Here is a 19352-nt window from a genome sequence, read left to right as displayed (position 1 = left end):
ATACTGAAATCTTACATTTCTGTCAAATAAACTAAACACAGTAGTATATCAGTTAATGTTAGAGTAATCTTATTCCAAAGATAATGTTACATTACATAAACCAAACGCCCTAAAACATAAGTCTGATCCTATATTTTCTGTGTTAATCATCCATGTTTTACTTTACTTGTTTTCTAATCAGGGTTTTGATTGAAGCCAAAACATGGCAGAGAAGAGAAGCAGTGGTGGAGGAGGAGAAGTAGTGATTAATGTTCACAGTGAAGAAAATCCCGAAGTGCTAAAAGGGTCAGCTCCAATCGAAATAGAGGCATTGGACCCTCAGCAAAATGCTCATGTTTCACCCACCAAATTTGGTCCAACTCTAGATAAAGTTTCAATTGAGAAAGGTAAATGGCGTAATAAGAAGCTTAAGGGAGTTGTGATTGAGTGGTTCATATTTTTGTTACTCTTGGGATGCTTGATAGCTTGCTTAACCGTAGATAACCTGCAGAATATCCATTTTTGGGGGTTGAAAACTTGGAAATGGTGTGTACTTGTTATTGTTATATTCTCTGGTATGTTGATTACTCGTTGGTTTGTACGTCTTGTTGTTTTCTTGATTGAGATCAACTTCCTACTGGGGAAGAAAGTGCTGTATTTTGCTTATGGTTTGAAGAAGAGTGTTCAAGTGTTCATATGGCTTAGTTCAATTCTTGTTACTTGGGTTCTTTTTTTTCTTGATGTCAAGAGATCGAAGACCACCACGAAAATCGTCGATAATGTAACATGGGTTCTTGTAAGTGTTGTAATTGGAGCATTCTTGTGGTTGTTGAAGACTTTGTTGTTTATGATGTTGGCTTCCAATTTCCATAAGAAAAAATTCTTTGACAGAATACAAGAATCAGTCTTCTATCAGTACATAATCCAGACCCTTTCGGGACCTCCGTTGATGGAATTGGCTGAAGAAACAACGGCTCATTTGACTGTTCGCAATGCGAAAATGGGTAAAGGACATAAAACCAAAAAGTTAATTGACATGGGAAAGGTCCATAGGTTGAAGCGAGAAAAAGTTTCATCTTGGCATATGAAGGTGTGGTTGATGCTATCACCAATTCAGGGATTTCCACAATCTCCTACTCCTTTGACGAAAATACTTACGAGGAAGGCGGTGAACTAGCCGATAAAGAGATCACTAATGAGGAGGAGGCAATTTATGTTGCTTATCAAATTTTCAATAACATTACTCGTGGGCATAGCCGGTCAGCTTCTCATGATGCTTGGTGCCATTTCTTTCATTTTTTTTTGTTTAAATTTTGCCTTTAACTGTAGTCTCTTTATGATCAGTTACTTTGATGGGGATGACCTTTTAAGGTTCATGATTAAAGAGGAGGTGGAGCTTGTGTTTCCATTGTTTGAAGGATCACATGCTGGAAAAATTGACAGAAATAGTTTGACAAACTGGGTGGTAAGAGCACTATATGAAACTCTAGTTATTTATATGGTTTAAGCTAAAAAAAAAGCTTGTTTCCTGTCATTTCATACAGGTAAAGGTTTACAGGGAGAGGAAGGGACTAGCAAACACTTTGAGTGACACCAACATAGTTGTAGATCAATTGAATAAACTTGTGAAGGCGATCTTGATTGTGGTCACTTTCATTATATGGCTTCTCTTGGTGGGAACTGCAACCACAAGAGTGCTTCTTGTAATTGCAGCATTTTTGTTTGCAGAAACCTCCAAGACGATATTTCAAGTCGTCATATTCATATTCGTGATGCATCCGTTTGATGTCGGTGATCGTTGTGTGGTTGATGGTGTTCAGGTAAATTACTGAAAGGACATGCTTCTTTCATTGTGAATTTCTGGGAAAAAAAAAAAAAAAAGGATTACTAACTATGCTTCATCACTTGGTAACTCACAGTTGGTGGTCGAGGAGATAAATATTTTTACGACCACCTTCCTGAAGCTCAATAACGAAAAGGTGTACTACCCAAACTCGGTTTTGTTTTCGAAGCCTATCAGCAACTATTACAGAAGCCCTGATATGGGTGAGGTTATAGAGTTCTGCATTGATTTCAGGACACCAGCAGAAGCAATAGCCATTCTGAAAGATAAAATAAGGAAGTAAGTTGAATGTAGATCAATCCTTGCTTTAGATCATATAGGATCATGGTTAATGGAACTTATTGGTCTATGCATTTGTGCTGCCATATTCAACCAGGCACTTGGAAGCTTCTGTCATATGGCATCCTAACCACCTTGTGGCTGTGACGGAGATCGAGAACGACAAGAAGTTAAAGATGGCTCTCCATTGTAATCATACAATGAACTTCCAGGACTTCAGGGAGAGGAACAGGCGTCGAACTGATTTAATCATTGAATTAAAGAGAATTATGGAAGAATTGGGCATAAGGTACGATCTCCTTCCCGAACAGGGGAATCCAAACCAAGACACTCGAGACAAGCCAGACGCAACAGCATATGCGGCACCTGATCTTTAAGTATTCCTTGTTGCTTACAGTTTTGTATAATATTTGTTGGAGCTTGGCCAAGAGCGGCAATGAATACCTATAGTTGTAATCTAATACGGATTAGGGGAAAATGGTTATTGCAGAAGAAAAGTTCCAGCCTACAAATATATAGTTGAGTCATATTGTATATGTAAGCTTGGATTATATCTATGATAATGTTCTAAATTAGTTGCTTATTGCTTTGTCCTGTTGGACCAATTGATTATTTTAAATTGACTTAAATATACAAAAGGAGCTCAACCTATGTTCGTTTTTCCAGTTTATTGGCTGAAGTTTATTTTGTTCCAATAATGTTTCATTCTGTTACTGAAAATGGGTCGAGTTGAGATAGACCGTTAGTTTTCTCCGTTAAGTAACACGTGTCACAATATCGTAATTTTGAAGAAAAAAAATTAAATATTAAAAATATTATTATATTTATAAAAAACCCTTATTTCTTTTAAATTACAAAAGACATCAAAATCCTTAAAATCCCCAAATCCTAACATTAACTAGCCGCCGCCGCCGCCCTTTCCGACCATGACCACCGCGGCCGACATAGTCATTGTCACCATCCTAGTTATAAGTCGTCGAAGTTGTTGTTGATGGGCCGTCGAAATCGCTTGGGATTGTGATTTTCATCCTAGGATTCGCGGAGTATAAAACGTTGATTTACCGTCGATAGACCATTTATCGGTCACGATTTCATAGGGGTTTTGGTTGTCGGGGGAGGTGAGGTCGGGTGGAACTTCATCGACGGACAGTCGACGTGGGTTTAGGGGTGAAATGAAGGTTTTCAAAGTTTTGGGGTTATTTCAAATTTTATGTATTTTTTTTCAAAATATATAATTTTATTTTTTTAATTCTATATAAAAAATTTAAAATTATCAGATTGTGACACGTGTCACTTAACGAAGAAAACTAACGGTTTGTCGTAGCTTGACCTATTTTGAGTAACAGAATAAAACGTTAGGCACCAAATTAGAACGAAATAAACGTTAGGCACTAAATCAAAAAAATGAACATAAGTCGCCTTTTGTATATTTAAGCCTTCTAAATCTTTAACGTTGTAATATGTGATGTTTTTATAATGAACGTTGTTCTTTACAATTATATATTAAATATTGAACTTTGGCTATTAAAAGAAATATTCAAAAATATATATTGAACTTTGGAGTTTGCCATTTTGGATAACGTAGTTAGCTTTGTAAATATTTAAATTTGGACGTTTATGGCAAAGCCGAAGATGTTGATGCTGAGGCAGCCTCACCTGAAAATAAAGCTCATTGGTATTTGAGAGTCGTGGATCCAATTTTGGACCACAATTCTAATACATGCTTCACTCTGCAAATTTACCCTAAATTTAATGTTATTTGTATTTCCAACCCCTTTTCATGGTAAGATTGGATGTCTTTTGTGGATCAAACCCGGAAAGCACTCGGTACTCAGTCCTGAGTCATGGTATCTTCAATTCTTTTGCTTTTGTACCGTAGAAGAGATCGGTAAAGCAGGTAGGGATCTTATGTAAACACACATATTGGGATCAACAATCAGAAATCTTTGTCATTTACTACGTACCAAAGCAAAAGTAGCAGCACACAGTGGAGGACCACTTTCAACATAAGAATGGTAGATAAATTAATCAATAATATCAAAAAAATATTGAAATTCCAACTTTAAATATACAAAATATCGCTTTTTAACGAATATTTATTGGATCAAAGCTTGGGTTTTTGTGTACTGTTTTGCAGAATGGATTTGTTTTATGAATGGCAGCATTGTCTGGCCTGCATTTGGAAATGACGATTATTTGCTTTCTTTATTGGAATTAGCAAGAGACAAGAGATTTCTTGATGTTAAGTAAAGATGCAATAAATTAAAGCATACATTTGGAAATGACCATCCAGCTCAATTGGTATAGCGTAAGGTTCTTAACCTTGAGGTCGTGAGATCGAGTCTCACGGAGGGCATTTCATAATTCGGAGGTCTCCCACGGAAGCTGCTCTTAACCTGGCGTTGGGGGCAGCCTACTATCCTACCTCCCCCTTATCCCATTACATATGGGAATAAGGGTAAGCTAATTATAGTCCTCCGACCTTTAAATTAAACAAATTCGAACTAGTAATTTTCTAGATGTTATAATAATAACGTTGTCAATTGAAACAAAATTATTGACACAAGAGTGAGGCCAAAGTTTTTTCGTTAGGAGGTTGAAATGAAATTAAAAATATCTGGGAGGTAAATTTGTGTTAGGAGAAATGAATTATTAATTTTAGGGGGTTAAAATGTGATCATGTCATAGGAACCAATGGATAACTGTCATAAATTTTGTGTTAAAAGGGCCTAGATTGAATTATTAGTTTTTGGAGGGTGATAGAAAAGCAATTTCACCATACCATGGAGTACTTTTAGGGTGAATTATGCTGGTACTTTTTAACTTTTAAGATGCTTGCATTTTGGTCATCAAACTTTTAAATTTTGTATTGAAGCCACTAAACTTTAAATTTATTTTTGTTTCGGCCTCTCTCTCAGACTATTATTATATGTTTCAAAAGTTCAGTGAACAAAATGCAAATACAGATTACTATAGTGTAGTTTACTCATTTAAAAAAAAAAGAAACTACAAATAATTAAAATAAACAGTTATCCGCCTACAATTCTTGAAAAGAAGTTAGGGATTCCACTAGTGCAGGTTTATTAGTTTGTAATCATATGATCATGTTGGAATTTGACTTGCACAGATCCTGTCTCAACTTAGATGGAGAATTTAGGGGCCCCATGTCTTCTCTTTGAACATTACAAACCCTACTTGCATGCTTATGGATAAATTGCTAATTAGGTCTGTTAAACTTAATTATTCTATTTAGATGTACACCATGAACTTGGTTAAAACATCATTATCTATGTTGTTTTTATTACTAAGTTTTTTTTGAGGTTGTCTATAACCAAAATTGATACTTTTTACCATACTTTAGATCCATGTTTTCCTCTCTTTTGTTTTCATGTGATGGTTGTTAAAATCGGAATTACGATCATTGAACGAGGATGAGAAGTTAAAAAAAAATCTTGTAGTCATAAATATCTTATAATTTTAATATTATAATGAATTTATCTTTTTTTCTTTCTTTTGTTTATTTTTTCTTCGTGTAACTCGTAATATGATAAAATTAAATAACATTATTAATCGTTAAAAAAGATCGGAATAAAGAAACTGATCGTTCAACCGATTGAATACTAGTAGAGAATCACATGTATCACAATTTCTGCAAGAAGAATGGTCCCTTGGGATATAATTGAGCAAGCAGTCTAATCATATCAGGCAACTTTTATAGAGCTATTATTTCTCCAATCTTTCGGACAAAACCACCAGTTTTGTTTGTAGAAAGTCCAAACTAATTTATGAGCACACTTACAATGTTGTTGGTCCCTTTACAGGAATCCTAAGAGTCACAAAACCCTACAAACCCTGTCTCTTTGTTTCAACACGAAAACAACCCTACTCCGTTGTATTAAATTACGTGGACCATCGTCTTCTTCCTTGTCTAGGTCAGACAAACAACAGTAACAAACATAAATGTTGTAATAAACTTGAGTTTTCATGTTCATAATAACCGTAATAATTATTGTAGTCCTTAGTTGTTAGAAATAAAGGTGTCTCCATTAACTATTTACAGTAATGTTTCGGTCTACCAATGAAGCTTTCTTTTAATTTCCATTGCTTTGTATCAGACCAATTGTGGCGTAACGTCCTAAAATCTGGGTTAGTAGAATCGAATATGTAAGTGAGCGGTTGATTCAATTTCATCTTTAATTTTTTTAAAAATTGATTTTGAATTATCTAGAAAATTAAGAATTAAACCGAATCAACTATTTGATTCTATATTCGATTCTATTAATCTAAATTTCGAGATGTTATATGTAATGTAAAAGTGTTTATTAAAGATATATTAGTCCAAGTGTAGGGCTTTGAATCCTTTTTTGGGGTCATGTTTGGTTTTTATCCTTCTATTATGTTCAAATTTTGCTTTAGTCCTTTTATTTTAATTTAACATTGCATTGTCCTCATATTTTCATAACATCATTAGTTAATCCAAATTGTTAACTATTCTCATTAAAGTGTAAATTAATTTTTTATATAAATAATTTACATGCTTAAGGATGCTATTAATAAAAATCCATAACCAGCTACTCAAATTAATAAAAAAGTTTGCATGGTATTTGAATGTTCGGGTGTATTTTTCTTTAAAAAATCACATCATCGCTTTAACTAGAGTAATAACATGGTTAACAATTTGGATTAACTAATAACTATAAAAAACAGGAGGACAAAATCATTCTAAGTTAAAATATAAAGACCATATATTAGTCCTTAGTGTAGTAAAAGGACCACAACAATAATTTGACATTTGTTTGAACCTAAAGAGAAGAGTCTTGGATAGGAAGGATAGGTAGCCCCAAAGAGTGCCCTTTTCTCTCGGCAATAGGAAAGGCGGGGGAATGGTTATGCAAAATGCAATGTCCAACCGTTCAAATCACAAGACTAACTTTAAAATTACAAATCTATGAGAAGTTGTAAAATCGTATTTGATGGATTTTAAATTAATTTAATTTAATAAAATTATTTTTTGAGAAAATAACCTCAGTGACGAAAAATCCCAGATAATATACGATTTTGACCAACTTTTTTTAGATTTGCAAAAATGACCAACAAAATCGCAATGCGATCTCTAATTCGCATTGCGATATCCACTATAGCAAATTCGCGTTGCATTTCGCGTTGCGATAGTTGAAAATCGCGTTACCACGACCCGACCCGACCCGACCCGAGACGGGCGGCGGCGGCGCGTGAGAGTCCCCCTTGTTCTTTATCACTCAACAAGGAAATGAGAAAGTTAAGCCTTAAATACCATTCCCAATAGTGTTTCCAATACTATGTGGGATTGAGCATTACCAACACTTGTTTATAATACAATGTGATTATTCAGGAAATAATTAACAATCATGCACCTTAAAACAACTGAATTAGCAACTAATTGCATTAGTATTATACGATTAAATATGTCATAATTAAAAGTCAATCTACAATCAATCACGATTATTACAATTTTAAGCAAAACATTCAAAAATAATATCACTATTTAAGGCTCAATCCCACATAGTATTGGGAACAAGTGTTGGTAATGCTCAAATCCCACATAGTATTAGAAATACTATTGGGAATAGTATTTAAGGTTTGGCTTTCTCACTTTCTTGTTGAGTGATAGAGAACAATGGGGACTCTCGCGCGCCGTCGCTGCCAACTGTCTCGTCTCGGGTCGTGGTCGTGGTCGTGGGAGAATATCTGCCTTTGCCTTTACCATCACACTCACAGTTACCCTCATCTCCCATTTTGCTTGTGATTACGATCTCGAATCTTTGCTTTTCTCTTTCCCTTTCTTCAATCAATTGGAAACTGTCAGTTGAGATCATGATCAAAGAATTAACGCATCCCCACTTGTTTACTTTTCAGAAAATACCAAAATCCCATGCTTACTTTCCCCCTCTTTTCATTCCCCCCCCCCTTCCTTGCTTCATTTCCACATGCTAACTAGGCCCTAGGATTACCATTTCATTTCACTTTAAACTTGGACATTTACACCATTATTATTGGCTTCATTCCCCTTTAGTCCCTCTGTTACATTGGAGTTTGAGGTTTAATATCTTCACCGATCCTTTTCATTTTATAATGTTATTAATAGGTCCAAATTGATAAACTTGTCAATCATTGGTAATACATCAATTATGTTGATCTAACTATAGTTCAATTCTTAAGGTTGTTTGTAAAAAAAACATTTAAGGGTGTCAAAAGTATTTAATTTTTTTTTTTAAATCAATTATGTCCTTGAACTTTTTATACACCCAATTAAGCCTTTATACTTTAAAATTTCACCAATTCACCCATTGATCAATATTGACCATATGACAGAAATGTAATGTGCCGCATGAAAGTAATACATCAGAACAAAACTACTAAAACTTAATGACAAAAATTGATCAAATCTTTTAATTAATTTAATTTTTCGATTGAACAAATTAAACAATAATGAAAATTACATGAAGGAAAGGTCAAAGCTGAAAATTTTGGTTCCATGTGTATTGTGAACAAAAAGAAAAAGAACTAAACTATCCAGCCATTAGCAATGGCTCGATTTGTTTCAACATGGGTAGTTTCATACACTGGCAGTTCTTCCTCGTACCTATGATTACCTAAAGAACAAGGTGATCTAACTCGAACAGATCCGAACTCGAACATCTACTCACATTATCTTCCTCTTCATGGTTCAGTACATAATTCCTGCGAGAATCCCCTGAAATAAATTCGTTTTTCTCTTGATTTAGTTTATACTCTTTCAGAAACTCTCTAGCCATTTCTTCAACTCGCCTTGCTTTCTCCATTGTCTGAAACTTTATCTCTTGGTCATACTTTCCCGACGGCGGTTTCCATATTTCTCTTTGTCCGTACGGTCTGCTGTCTTCGTCCACAATTACACTCACGGGACAGAACCGAACAGTTCTTTTAGCCCCATCACGCTGCTTTTCACGCGTCGATGGCGTATTCTTGCTTAGACAGGATCTCGAAAATGATGAAGCCGAAGAACACGACGAGACCTGCTTTTGATCATGGCTTACTACGGACACGGTTGAAGATAATGCTGGTGTTGATGATGAACTTTTGGATTTCTTTGTATTACCTGTCGTGAACAACGAATTAACGAAACTCGCGAGCCGACCGCCTGGCGAAATGGGTGGTTGTCGTTGTTTTGCCTTCTTCAAATCACCATAGATTTTCTCGGCCGCCCTTTGTTCGGTTTTGACTGGCTTGTCGGTTTGAGCCGCCGACAATCTGGTCTTAACTGGTTTCGGCCATGGTCGAACAAAACATGATGGAGCTTTGGTTTTCGTACAATACATAGATTCGGTGTCAGATGATGAAAAGGAAAACCCACCGGAACTCGAATCAGAAGAGATCGAAGTAGAGCTAAAGAAAACACAATCATGATCATGATGTGTTTTTCTTACAAACTCAGAATCAGAGAAAACATATTTCTTATCTGCATTTGCCTTTTCACTAACCTTCTTTTCCATCCATTTCTCGATCAAACAAGCTCGTTGAAAACCCGACATCCTTTGTTTCCTCTGTATTGTCTCGCTGTAAAATCTCAGGTCTTCATTTTTGGTTTCCCCATCGTCGATTGAACGGTAGATTTTGTCGAGTAGAGTTGAAGAGAAAGATGGGCTATCTCTCATCGACGTTTTCATGGTTTCTCTTTTAGGACAAAGAGATAAACAAAGCTATTATCAAAGAACAAAACAAGGAGTTGGGTTTTTTGTCCGTGAAGAAGGGCTCAAAAGCTGCAAAATAAAGAGGAAAAAGAGCAGGGATTTATGAAACAGGAAACGAATCACTGTTTCTATAGTGTATTTCGTACTGTTGCAATTTGGAAACGAAAGAAATGGAACATGAACAGAGAGATTTGATGCTTTTGCTGAAGAGAAAGGGAAGGAAGGGAAGAGAGTAAAGGGGAAAAAAACTGTGGAAGATGAGAAGGAAGGAACAGAAGCTTGTCAATATATAATAAAAAGGTATGACAATTTATGGTATCAGTCCTTATACTATTCTAAATTTGAAATATAGTCCTTATACTATTCTCAATTTGAAATATAGTCCTTATACTATTGTTAATGTGATGTGAGAACGTTTACTTAAAATAAATTATTGAAATTATAGACAAGAAAAAGTACAACTGAATCTGAATTGAAATTATAAGCGTGTACTTTAACTAAAATCAAACTTCACTATATATAAATACAACAAATCAAAGTTAGTATATCATATTTGGTCTAGTGAGATGAGGCACTAGATCCCTTAAGCAATGTCAGGGGTTTGAATCCTGGCGTTTGCGAATGGAGCAAACTGGATTGCGAGGGTCGCCCTCGCCTCTGCAATACCCGATCTGAATTAGTCGGTCAATAAATCAGATACCGGTGATTACTTAAAAAAAAGGTAGATTTGGAATTGTCCCCTTTTGGTGGCCATAATCTCAACTCCTTGCCTTACCCTTGATTTAAAAAATATACTGAATTTTTATAGAACAAGGACTAAAAATATAATTTGACCTTTTGTAGCCAATGCCAGATTATCATTTGTCTACGTGGCACTCTTTTTTTTAATTTATTTTCAATCCCGATAATTCTTGAACCTTTAAATTTGGTCCTTTTATCTACTTTGAGAATTGGATTTATGGCCGTTTGATTATTATGGGAAGGAAGAGAAGGGTCTGTCAGTTCGGTGGGCCCAAATGTTTCTTTCATGTGGAAAAATTTTCTGGGTTTTTAAATATGGTAATGAATAATAGTTCTTAATAATTTAAGTTTCTTTTGGAAATAAAAGTTGTATATACTTTGATATGGGAGAAATTTTGGATATCAACACAATGAATTTAGGCAAAATTTTTGCATGAATATCGTAATGTGAAATAATTTAATTAATTGACATAATATATTTTTTCCTTTGAAAATAAAAGAAATATATAGATATTTAGTGTGTGAATTGAAAAACAATATTATTTTCTATATGGTACATTTTTTAAAAACCAAGTAAAATTTTAATGTGTTAAAAGTATATTCAATCAAGTGTGTAATTTAAAAGTATAGTTGATTAAATATATTTTTATTTTACAAGGCATAAGAATTTATTTTAATAAATAATCTAATATATATTATTTTGATAATTAATTTTTTAAATTTATATTTAAACAATTTAATCATATAATACAAGGTAAGAATCTAGATGAATTTAATATTTAGATTGTTACCAAATAAATTTATGGACCGTTGCCAATTTTAAATTTATTAAATTATTTAAATTTAAAAGTTCCAAAATAGTAAATTTATATATAAACATTTTTCATTCCACTTATAATTATTTGTTAAACTAATTTTCATAAATATAAATATATATGTATATCGTAAAATATTTTTTAAATATGAAGTATAAAAATAATTATTTTGAATATAAATTCAAATATTTTCGGATGTGTCAACTTTTGAACTCAAAACTTATTTTACTAATGTTAAATATAATTAGTGGGGTTCTAAAGATAATATGATAATCATTTTTACAAAATAATTTTAACCAAAAAAATTTCAGCCACGTGGCGATTAATCAAGAAGCTAAAATTATCACATAATATGATCCCTACTTCAGAAAAGCAAATTCTATTACAATCATTTGCTCGACATGATTTGATACTTAAGCCATTTCTGTCTGATCATGTAGTTACCCACATTATTGTTTTGATTAAGAAATAATTGTGCTTTGTACCAGAAGATGGTAAAATCTCACGTGCGACAGTTTTAATATACGGTTAAGAAAAGATGTTATCGGTTTTGTTATTATTTTTTTAACAAAATCGGTAAAAAATTACCGGAAACATTATTATGTTTACTGATTTTGTTATTATTGGACGTTTTACCAGTTTTGTTAACATATCCGGTAAAATGCTACTATTTTTGTTATTTTTCTACCGATTTTGTTATTATTGAGCACTTTACCGGAAATGTTAAAAAATTTTAATGTTTTAGGTAGAAATAATAATGTTTCCGGTAATTTTTTTACCGTTTTTGTTAAAAAATAATAACAAAATCGATAACATCTTTCCTTAACCGTATATTAAGGTTGTCGCATGATAAAATTTCCCTAAATTCACAATTTTACCAACACACGTGAATACATATATAACGAGATGGTATGAATTGAATCAGCAACCAAACAATGATGAATCAAGTGGACGAGGAGGTGCAAAGGAGTCTAGATCACATGAAAGATTATGTAATAAAGTTCAATTTTAACCTATAGTTAGCAAACGCACGATCTTGCCAAAATTAAACTTGGGTTAAATCAACAACATGTTTTAGGTTGATGAAAGTGATGTATTGAGGTTACAAGGTGGATCTTCGATAATAATCCCTATAAAAGATCACTTGTTTTTCGGTTTTGGATTTAATCATGAGTATTTATTTATTTTTAGGACATAAGTTACCGTAAATTATAATGTCTTTTAATATATTTAAATGATTTTAATCCTTAAATTACAAACTTTAAACCTTAAAATATATAATTATAATCTCTAAAGTCTAAATAAGACACATAAATACATTAAAACTATGTTTATGGACTATTTTTTTCACTGTCTGTGGATAGAATAACAATCCATAATATATATTTGGTATAACTCATCTTTAGCATTAATATATATCACAGCTCACAAATAACAAACAAGTCATTCTGACGATCCCAATCAACTGGGCAGGTTGAAAGTAGAGATGTTCAATCGGTTTAGATTGGTGGATGATTGAGTTGAATTTTTTTTTAAATTCAATTAATCTAATTTTTTATCATTAATTGAATCAATTTTATTTTGATAAATATTACTCGAACTGAAAAAAAATCGCTTGATTTTTGAATTAACCAAAATTTGTTATAAGTTTTTAGTTGGATTAATTCGGGTTTAGTATTATTGATATTTTTATTTTTGTTAAAATTTGATTAGATCTTAAAAGTTTAACGAGTCTATTGTGGTTAAAAATATGGTCATTTGTGGTGGCCGGAGTGGGATCGGTCCATTTCGGAAGGCACGTGAACCGTTTCCACATTGTTTTCGTTTAAATTTAAACAAATTAAATTTTAATTTTAAAATTTTAATTTAATAATTAAGCGTGGATTCATTTTTTTACTATTATTTATATTTATCATTAATCTATAGGTATGGTTATATCCTTATCCTCGAAATCATTCAGCATCCTCTTCTACTATACATTGTTTAAATTATCGATAATTTTTTAATTTCTATATAATAAAAAGTGCATACAAATTTATAATATCAAACATATTATAATAATAACAGTCTGAACTGAATTCATATTTTCTCATTCGAATTATTGTTGTTCTTTATCTGTAAGTTTTGTTGTCTGATATATTTGTATAGTTTGAACGTGACTCCAGATTCATAAATAATATGAAAACTTGGGTGATTGTGCATAATGGGTCGGTTCAGGCCCAAATCAAATGTTAGAAAATGAGATTGCAAGAGTACATTGTCTTGGTCCATCACTTAGCAGATCTGATCACTCCACATCAAGGGGGAGGATCAGACGCCAGAGATTGGATCCCTCGTCCCTTCACCCGAATCCGATTTAAGTTTAAAGAGGGCTCATCCATTACAAAATTCAACATAAATTTTAAAATAAAAATGAATTTTTTTGATAATTTTTTTTAAATAATAACCTAATCGAAGAAAATATAATTGTTATAATAAAAATCCATAAATATATAGAAGAAAATTATATTCTTATTATGAGTAGGATTAGAGTTTTCACTTTAAACCTAAACTTAATCTAACTTAATCACATTTTACAAAATTCGACTGGATTAATTCAAGTTTTGAAAATTTAAACCTATTTATTTTTTTAATTTATTTTTCCATGTGCACTGCAATATATGACTTGTCACCTTAATCAGTCTTCAATTTAAAGAGTGATTTTTTTATCGATTTAATTTAATTTAATTAATATTATGTTTGGTACAATATAAAAGAGGATATAACATCAGCTTTGTAAACGCTTAATATCATCCGATTTATGGATAAAGTTGACTATGAATAGTATATATTTTATATTAAATTAATAGAAAAACAAATTCTCTATTTTTTAATCTTTAATATTGTAATATAAGTATTATTTAAATGAATATCAAACAAGTCCATATAGGTTAACATTGGGTAAGATATAGGCGTACACGGTACACGTCAATTAATACCTCCATAGATGATTTCATAGCTCCACCACCTTGATCGTATAAGTCCCCAAGATTCCATGGAAAAACAAATGGGCAGTGTTCAAACACAGTTACGCATGAAGCAAGAAGAACCAGAAGAATGGGGCAAGAGCATGCGTTGTCCGGCGACATTATCGGAGGCTTTGCGGAAAATGAAAGCGACGATGAGTTATTTACGCCTGCGAAAGGAAGATCCGAGCTGAGTTCACAGCTAAAGGTGGAGACTATATGGGTGAAGGATGGAAGAGGTGATGGAACAGTTAAGCTTCGTTTTCATGTCGTGGCCGACAAGGAACCAGAAGGTCCACAACCGTACTTTTGCCATTAAAGAAAGAAGCTTAAATCTCCGTTTTGCATCCATGACAACATATTTTCACCCCTGAAGGAAAAAAAAAAACAAATGAATCAGCAAATGTCGAGGGATGAATCTGTCGAAATAGTGCAAGGCAAAAGTAGGGATCATGGGTAGGTGAAAAAAATTCTGTTAAAAAATGAAAAAAAATTATGAATTTGAGAATTATATTGAAAAGAACTGTTAAGTTTAAGAACTAAAATTTAATTTATCGTATTGTTATAGTCATACACACCTGGGCCAAGCTGAGATGAGAATCACGGACTCCTCCTCCCTTTATCAAATCCGCTTAATTGAAAAACTCCAATTTCTTTCAAAATTCTGCTCATACACTCACATCTCTGTGCCTCTTTCCTTACTTTTTCTCCTTCAGAGAGAAACTGATCGGTCAAATGCTCTATTGAACACTAAAAAAGAAGCACCCATTTCCCCAAATCTTCCCTTCCTTTTCCTTCTCTGCTTCCCCACCACTCTCAAAGAAAGAAAAGAAAAAGAAAAGTCTGGGTTATGGACGGCGGTGCTGCCTACAACCCACGTACTGTTGAAGAAGTCTTTCGAGATTTCAAGGGTCGTCGAGCTGCCATGATTAAAGCTCTCACTACTGGTATTATTCTACACCCTTTTCATTTTTTTTTTAAATTTCTACTCTTTTGTCTTACTTCTTAGTCATCTTCTTAACCTCCCTTTTTGTTTTCCATATCTTAAAGTTTGTTTGTTTACTTTTCTGGGTTTGGTGTTGCTTGCAGATGGGGAAGAGTTTTACAAGCAGTGCGATCCAGGTACTGAGTTTTTCTTCGTTGTTGAATTTGTTGTTCCCAGCTTCGTTTTGTTGAAATGATTTATCTGGAGAATTGAAGTTTGAGTTTTTTCGTTTTCAATGTATTTTCTTTGTTTTAAATTCAACCGAAGACAAAATTATCTGTAGTGCATGCAATGTTGTTCACGATTCTATCTTGTATTGTTGTTTAATTCTAATGTCATGAAGACAAAATTATCAGTTTTTGAACAATCATTTATGCTTAGTTTGAACTTCCTTTCTAAAAATAAGAATGGATTATTTTGGACTAAGAGTGATCTATTTACAACATTCTGTTCAGACGAGGTAGATTTGTTTATTTCAACAGTTTGTTGTTATTTCTCAGGAGTTCTTTTCACAAATGTGGATTCCTTTTCTTTCTTATAAACTACTATTCGATTTTTAAAAGTAGTGTTTTCTTTGTTTGTGCTATTTATTAGTTGCTTATTGGTTTGCAGGATTTGATTTGGATAAAAATGTATGTTCATCGTATGATTGCTTACTTGTTTTACATCGTTCAGTTCTAGATGCACGAAATGGAAATGAGTTAATTGACTCTTTAAATTTTGGTTTCAGAGAAGGAGAATCTTTGCCTTTATGGATATCCCAGTGAGCAGTGGGAGGTGAATTTACCAGCTGAAGAAGTGCCTCCGGAGCTTCCAGAGCCTGCGCTGGGTATTAACTTTGCCAGAGACGGGATGCAAGAAAAGGACTGGTTGTCTTTGGTTGCCGTACACAGTGATGCATGGTTACTTTCTGTCGCTTTCTATTTTGGTGCTAGGTTCGGATTCGATAAAGCTGATAGGTAGTTTCTCCTATACCCAAGTGTCATATCCTGTTTTGGCTTTATACACCGTTACAGATGTAAATAAGCCAAGTTACTCATAGGCATGCAACGGTCCATCCAAATTGATTCGAGTATCTTGCAGTTTTGGTGTTCTGTTAATCATTAGTATTTTGTTATCTTCTTCTCTCTCCCTCTCTGTAAATGGATCTTCATTTTAAGGTAACTTTTAGTACATTATCTAAACCTGTTTAACTTGCTAGAATTTGCTATTTGGTTCGGGAAGCCCCATTTACTATTCTTGTTTAAACACCTATATATAAGGCTTCCCTGAAAATATATTGCATTACTAGTTTAAAATCTTTGCAAAAATGCTAAAGCTAGGTGTTCTACATCCAATATACGATTGGACTGATCCTTAAATATAGGCCTCAGCGTGGCCATGGAGTGCTTTTAGTGTCCGTGTACACAGTATGTGCTAGGCATTGCATGTTAATTTAGGACACTGTGTAATGGTTTTGCATTTGATTGTAACAAGTATGATATACTTTGAGCTACTGTTTTTCTGCAATAATACCAGTCGATTTGATGCAGGAAACGCCTTTTTAATATGATAAATGATCTTCCGACAATATTCGAAGTTGTGACAGGAGTAGCTAAGAAACAGACAAAGGAAAAATCGGCAGTTTCAAATCATAGCAGCAACAAATCTAAATCAAACTCTAAGGTATGGAAAAAAAAATTCTTGCTCAGCTTTTCTGTTAAATGTTTATCTGTTTAAATTTTAAGGTTAAGGTTGGTTGAGTTCAAACATATTATTACATTATTCTCGCAGTTTGATGGGTTTATGGAGTGAATTTTATCATTGGTTGCTGTTTTTTTTTAATTATTATCAAAATCCCATGTAGGCACTAGAACTTAATTTAGTTATACCGAATCTAGTCAGCGCGATGGATTTTCATTAATAGATTTTCAATGTTCTTTCGTCATGTGCTGATAGCAGACCCGAAAGGGAGAAGTAACCTTGCGATTTCAATGGAAATGGACCTTATAAATTAGATTTCTTTTTCCCCTTTTATGTTTTGATAATACACAGCGAGGATCTGAATCCCAGCCCAAGTATTCGAAGGCGGTGGCAGCCAAGGATGAGGTTGAAGATGGTTTGGAAGAGGAAGATGATGAGGAGCACGGAGAGACACTATGCGGGGCTTGTGGAGATAATTATGCAGCTGATGAATTCTGGATTTGCTGTGATATGTGCGAGAAATGGTTCCATGGGAAGTGCGTTAAGATTACGCCGGCAAGGGCCGAGCACATTAAGCAGTACAAATGCCCATCGTGCAGCAACAAGAGAGCTCGACCTTGACGACGGTTGCGCTTGGTGGTTTGTTGTATGTGGATTCGGATATCGTGGACTTCCTAACTGTCTAGTAGGTGACGTAGTAGTCAGTGTGTGGTTTAATTTAGGAGACCTTTGTTTACTTGGTGTTTACTTAGATTGTATGGAGGTCGTGAACTTGCTGTTTAATTTGATTATAAAATTGGCTATTTATAATCGTTTCTTTCTGCAATTGGAAGCTAGACTTGCTTTTATGTTTGAATCTTTTACCGTGCCATAATTTCACATTTAATCCCTAAACTCTTGCAAAATTTGTGATCGTGAAAACGTGTTTTGTGCACTTTTCAGATAAACTTGGTATAATTTTTTATATTTTATATGACGAGTTTAAGGTACATTATAAAAAACACTTAAAATCTCTAAATAACTCTCATCAACCTCATTTCATTCATTTTCTTTTCAAGTGTAATATCTCTGATTGATTAAACACATTAACTGAATTTTCTCATAATTTTATCTAATTAAAAAAAAATTCACCATCTTAAAATCAACAATTAATCATTATCATTATAAACTTATTAACAACACTATGAAAATAAAACATTAAATTCACTTATGTAAAATAACGAGGACTAAAATCAAAATTAGACCAAAATAGTAATATATATATATATATATATATATATTATATACTGTTCTCGAATGTGACGCCTCATCCAGAATGAAAGCCGCAATACTTGCACGTGCATCGGACTCCTGTTTCTAAGAAAGAGAAAAACTACAGAAAAATAAAATAGAAAAAGTTATAAATCAGAAATATAACAAGAAACGATCGTAAAGAAATAATATTGAACTTATGTGAAAAATTTACATAAAAAATTAATTATATATTTATAATTGTATAGATACATAATCCTAATAATAAATAGATCTCCTCTTCCACCATAAAATTTTTTTCTTTCAATTTTATTAAATTAAATTAAATTAAATAAAATTCCAGTTATAATTTCTAACCGTAACTGCTGCTCAATATAGGCTCCAGACGTGGACTCACTTGCATGTGCAATCATAGGAGTTTTCTTAAATCTGCATCTCTCTATGTAATAACTAAACCAACAGAAATGACTAACAAGCCAAAATGGCACCCAAGGAACATAAAATTTTATATTAAACATGAATTTTAAAAAATTAAAAAATAAATTTATAAATTTTAAGAGAAACGAAACTCATTACCAATAAATTTAAAATATAAAAAAATTAAAAAAAAATTCAAGTAACACTTCGATCCATCCCCGAGTGTGCTTGTTTTGGATAAAATCTTGGACAGCAAAATCGAGCGGTGGGTGTATGTCTGTTGTTTCTACTTGATGGTCCATTCATGGTGTTAATGGTGGCAGATGTTGTATGGCCCATGGAAAATCCAATGCAGCCACTGGGTTTTTTTATCAGCCCCTGGTTTTCCGACCCTATGATTATCTGATTCTGACATGCACCTTATGTTTAGGGCAAACACACTGATGTGATCACTAAATTTTTAGGATACTTTTTTTATCACTAGAATACTAAAAATTACATTATAGTCATTAAATTTTAATTCATTTTTATTACGATCACTATCGTTAGTTGTTGCTAAGAAAAACTGATGCGATACGTTTAAAAATTTTAAGCTTTTTCTTCCAGAAGATTAATATTGTTCGATTTTGAATTGATCCGACGATT

At 33.2% G+C, this 19352-nt stretch overlaps 1 protein-coding gene and 2 pseudogenes across 1 annotated transcript; 2 read left to right on the top strand and 1 right to left on the bottom strand.

Moving 5' to 3' along the window:
• Positions 1–200: 200 nt before the first annotated feature.
• LOC120181879 lies at positions 201–2603 on the top strand (annotated as a pseudogene).
• A 5991-nt stretch (positions 2604–8594) lies between these two features.
• LOC120181875 lies at positions 8595–10050 on the bottom strand (annotated as a pseudogene).
• A 5007-nt stretch (positions 10051–15057) lies between these two features.
• LOC120181877 (PHD finger protein ALFIN-LIKE 4-like) lies at positions 15058–17763 on the top strand. The gene is made up of 5 exons (XM_039186913.1): positions 15058–15318; positions 15461–15493; positions 16087–16315; positions 16889–17021; positions 17391–17763. Exons 1-5 carry the CDS (start codon positions 15222–15224, stop codon positions 17658–17660), a joined length of 762 nt encoding a protein of 253 aa, XP_039042844.1. The 5' UTR covers positions 15058–15221; the 3' UTR covers positions 17661–17763.
• Positions 17764–19352: the final 1589 nt, after the last annotated feature.

This window comes from Hibiscus syriacus, unplaced genomic scaffold (genome assembly GCF_006381635.1).
Source record: "Hibiscus syriacus cultivar Baekdansim isolate YM2019G1 unplaced genomic scaffold, ASM638163v2 tig00112556_pilon, whole genome shotgun sequence".
NCBI classification, from domain to species: domain Eukaryota; kingdom Viridiplantae; phylum Streptophyta; class Magnoliopsida; order Malvales; family Malvaceae; genus Hibiscus; species Hibiscus syriacus.
The sequence above is the reverse complement of the archived record's forward strand: the minus strand, read 5'-3'. Positions and strand labels throughout refer to the sequence as shown.

Coding starts and splice junctions, on each gene's coding strand:
- LOC120181877 (XM_039186913.1), top strand. CDS start 15,222: ATGGACGGCGGTGCTGCCTACAACCCACGTACTGTTGAAGAAGTCTTT. Junction 16,316..16,888: donor GGATTCGATAAAGCTGATAG/GTAGTTTCTCCT, acceptor GATTTGATGCAG/GAAACGCCTTTTTAATATGA. Junction 17,022..17,390: donor AATCTAAATCAAACTCTAAG/GTATGGAAAAAA, acceptor GATAATACACAG/CGAGGATCTGAATCCCAGCC.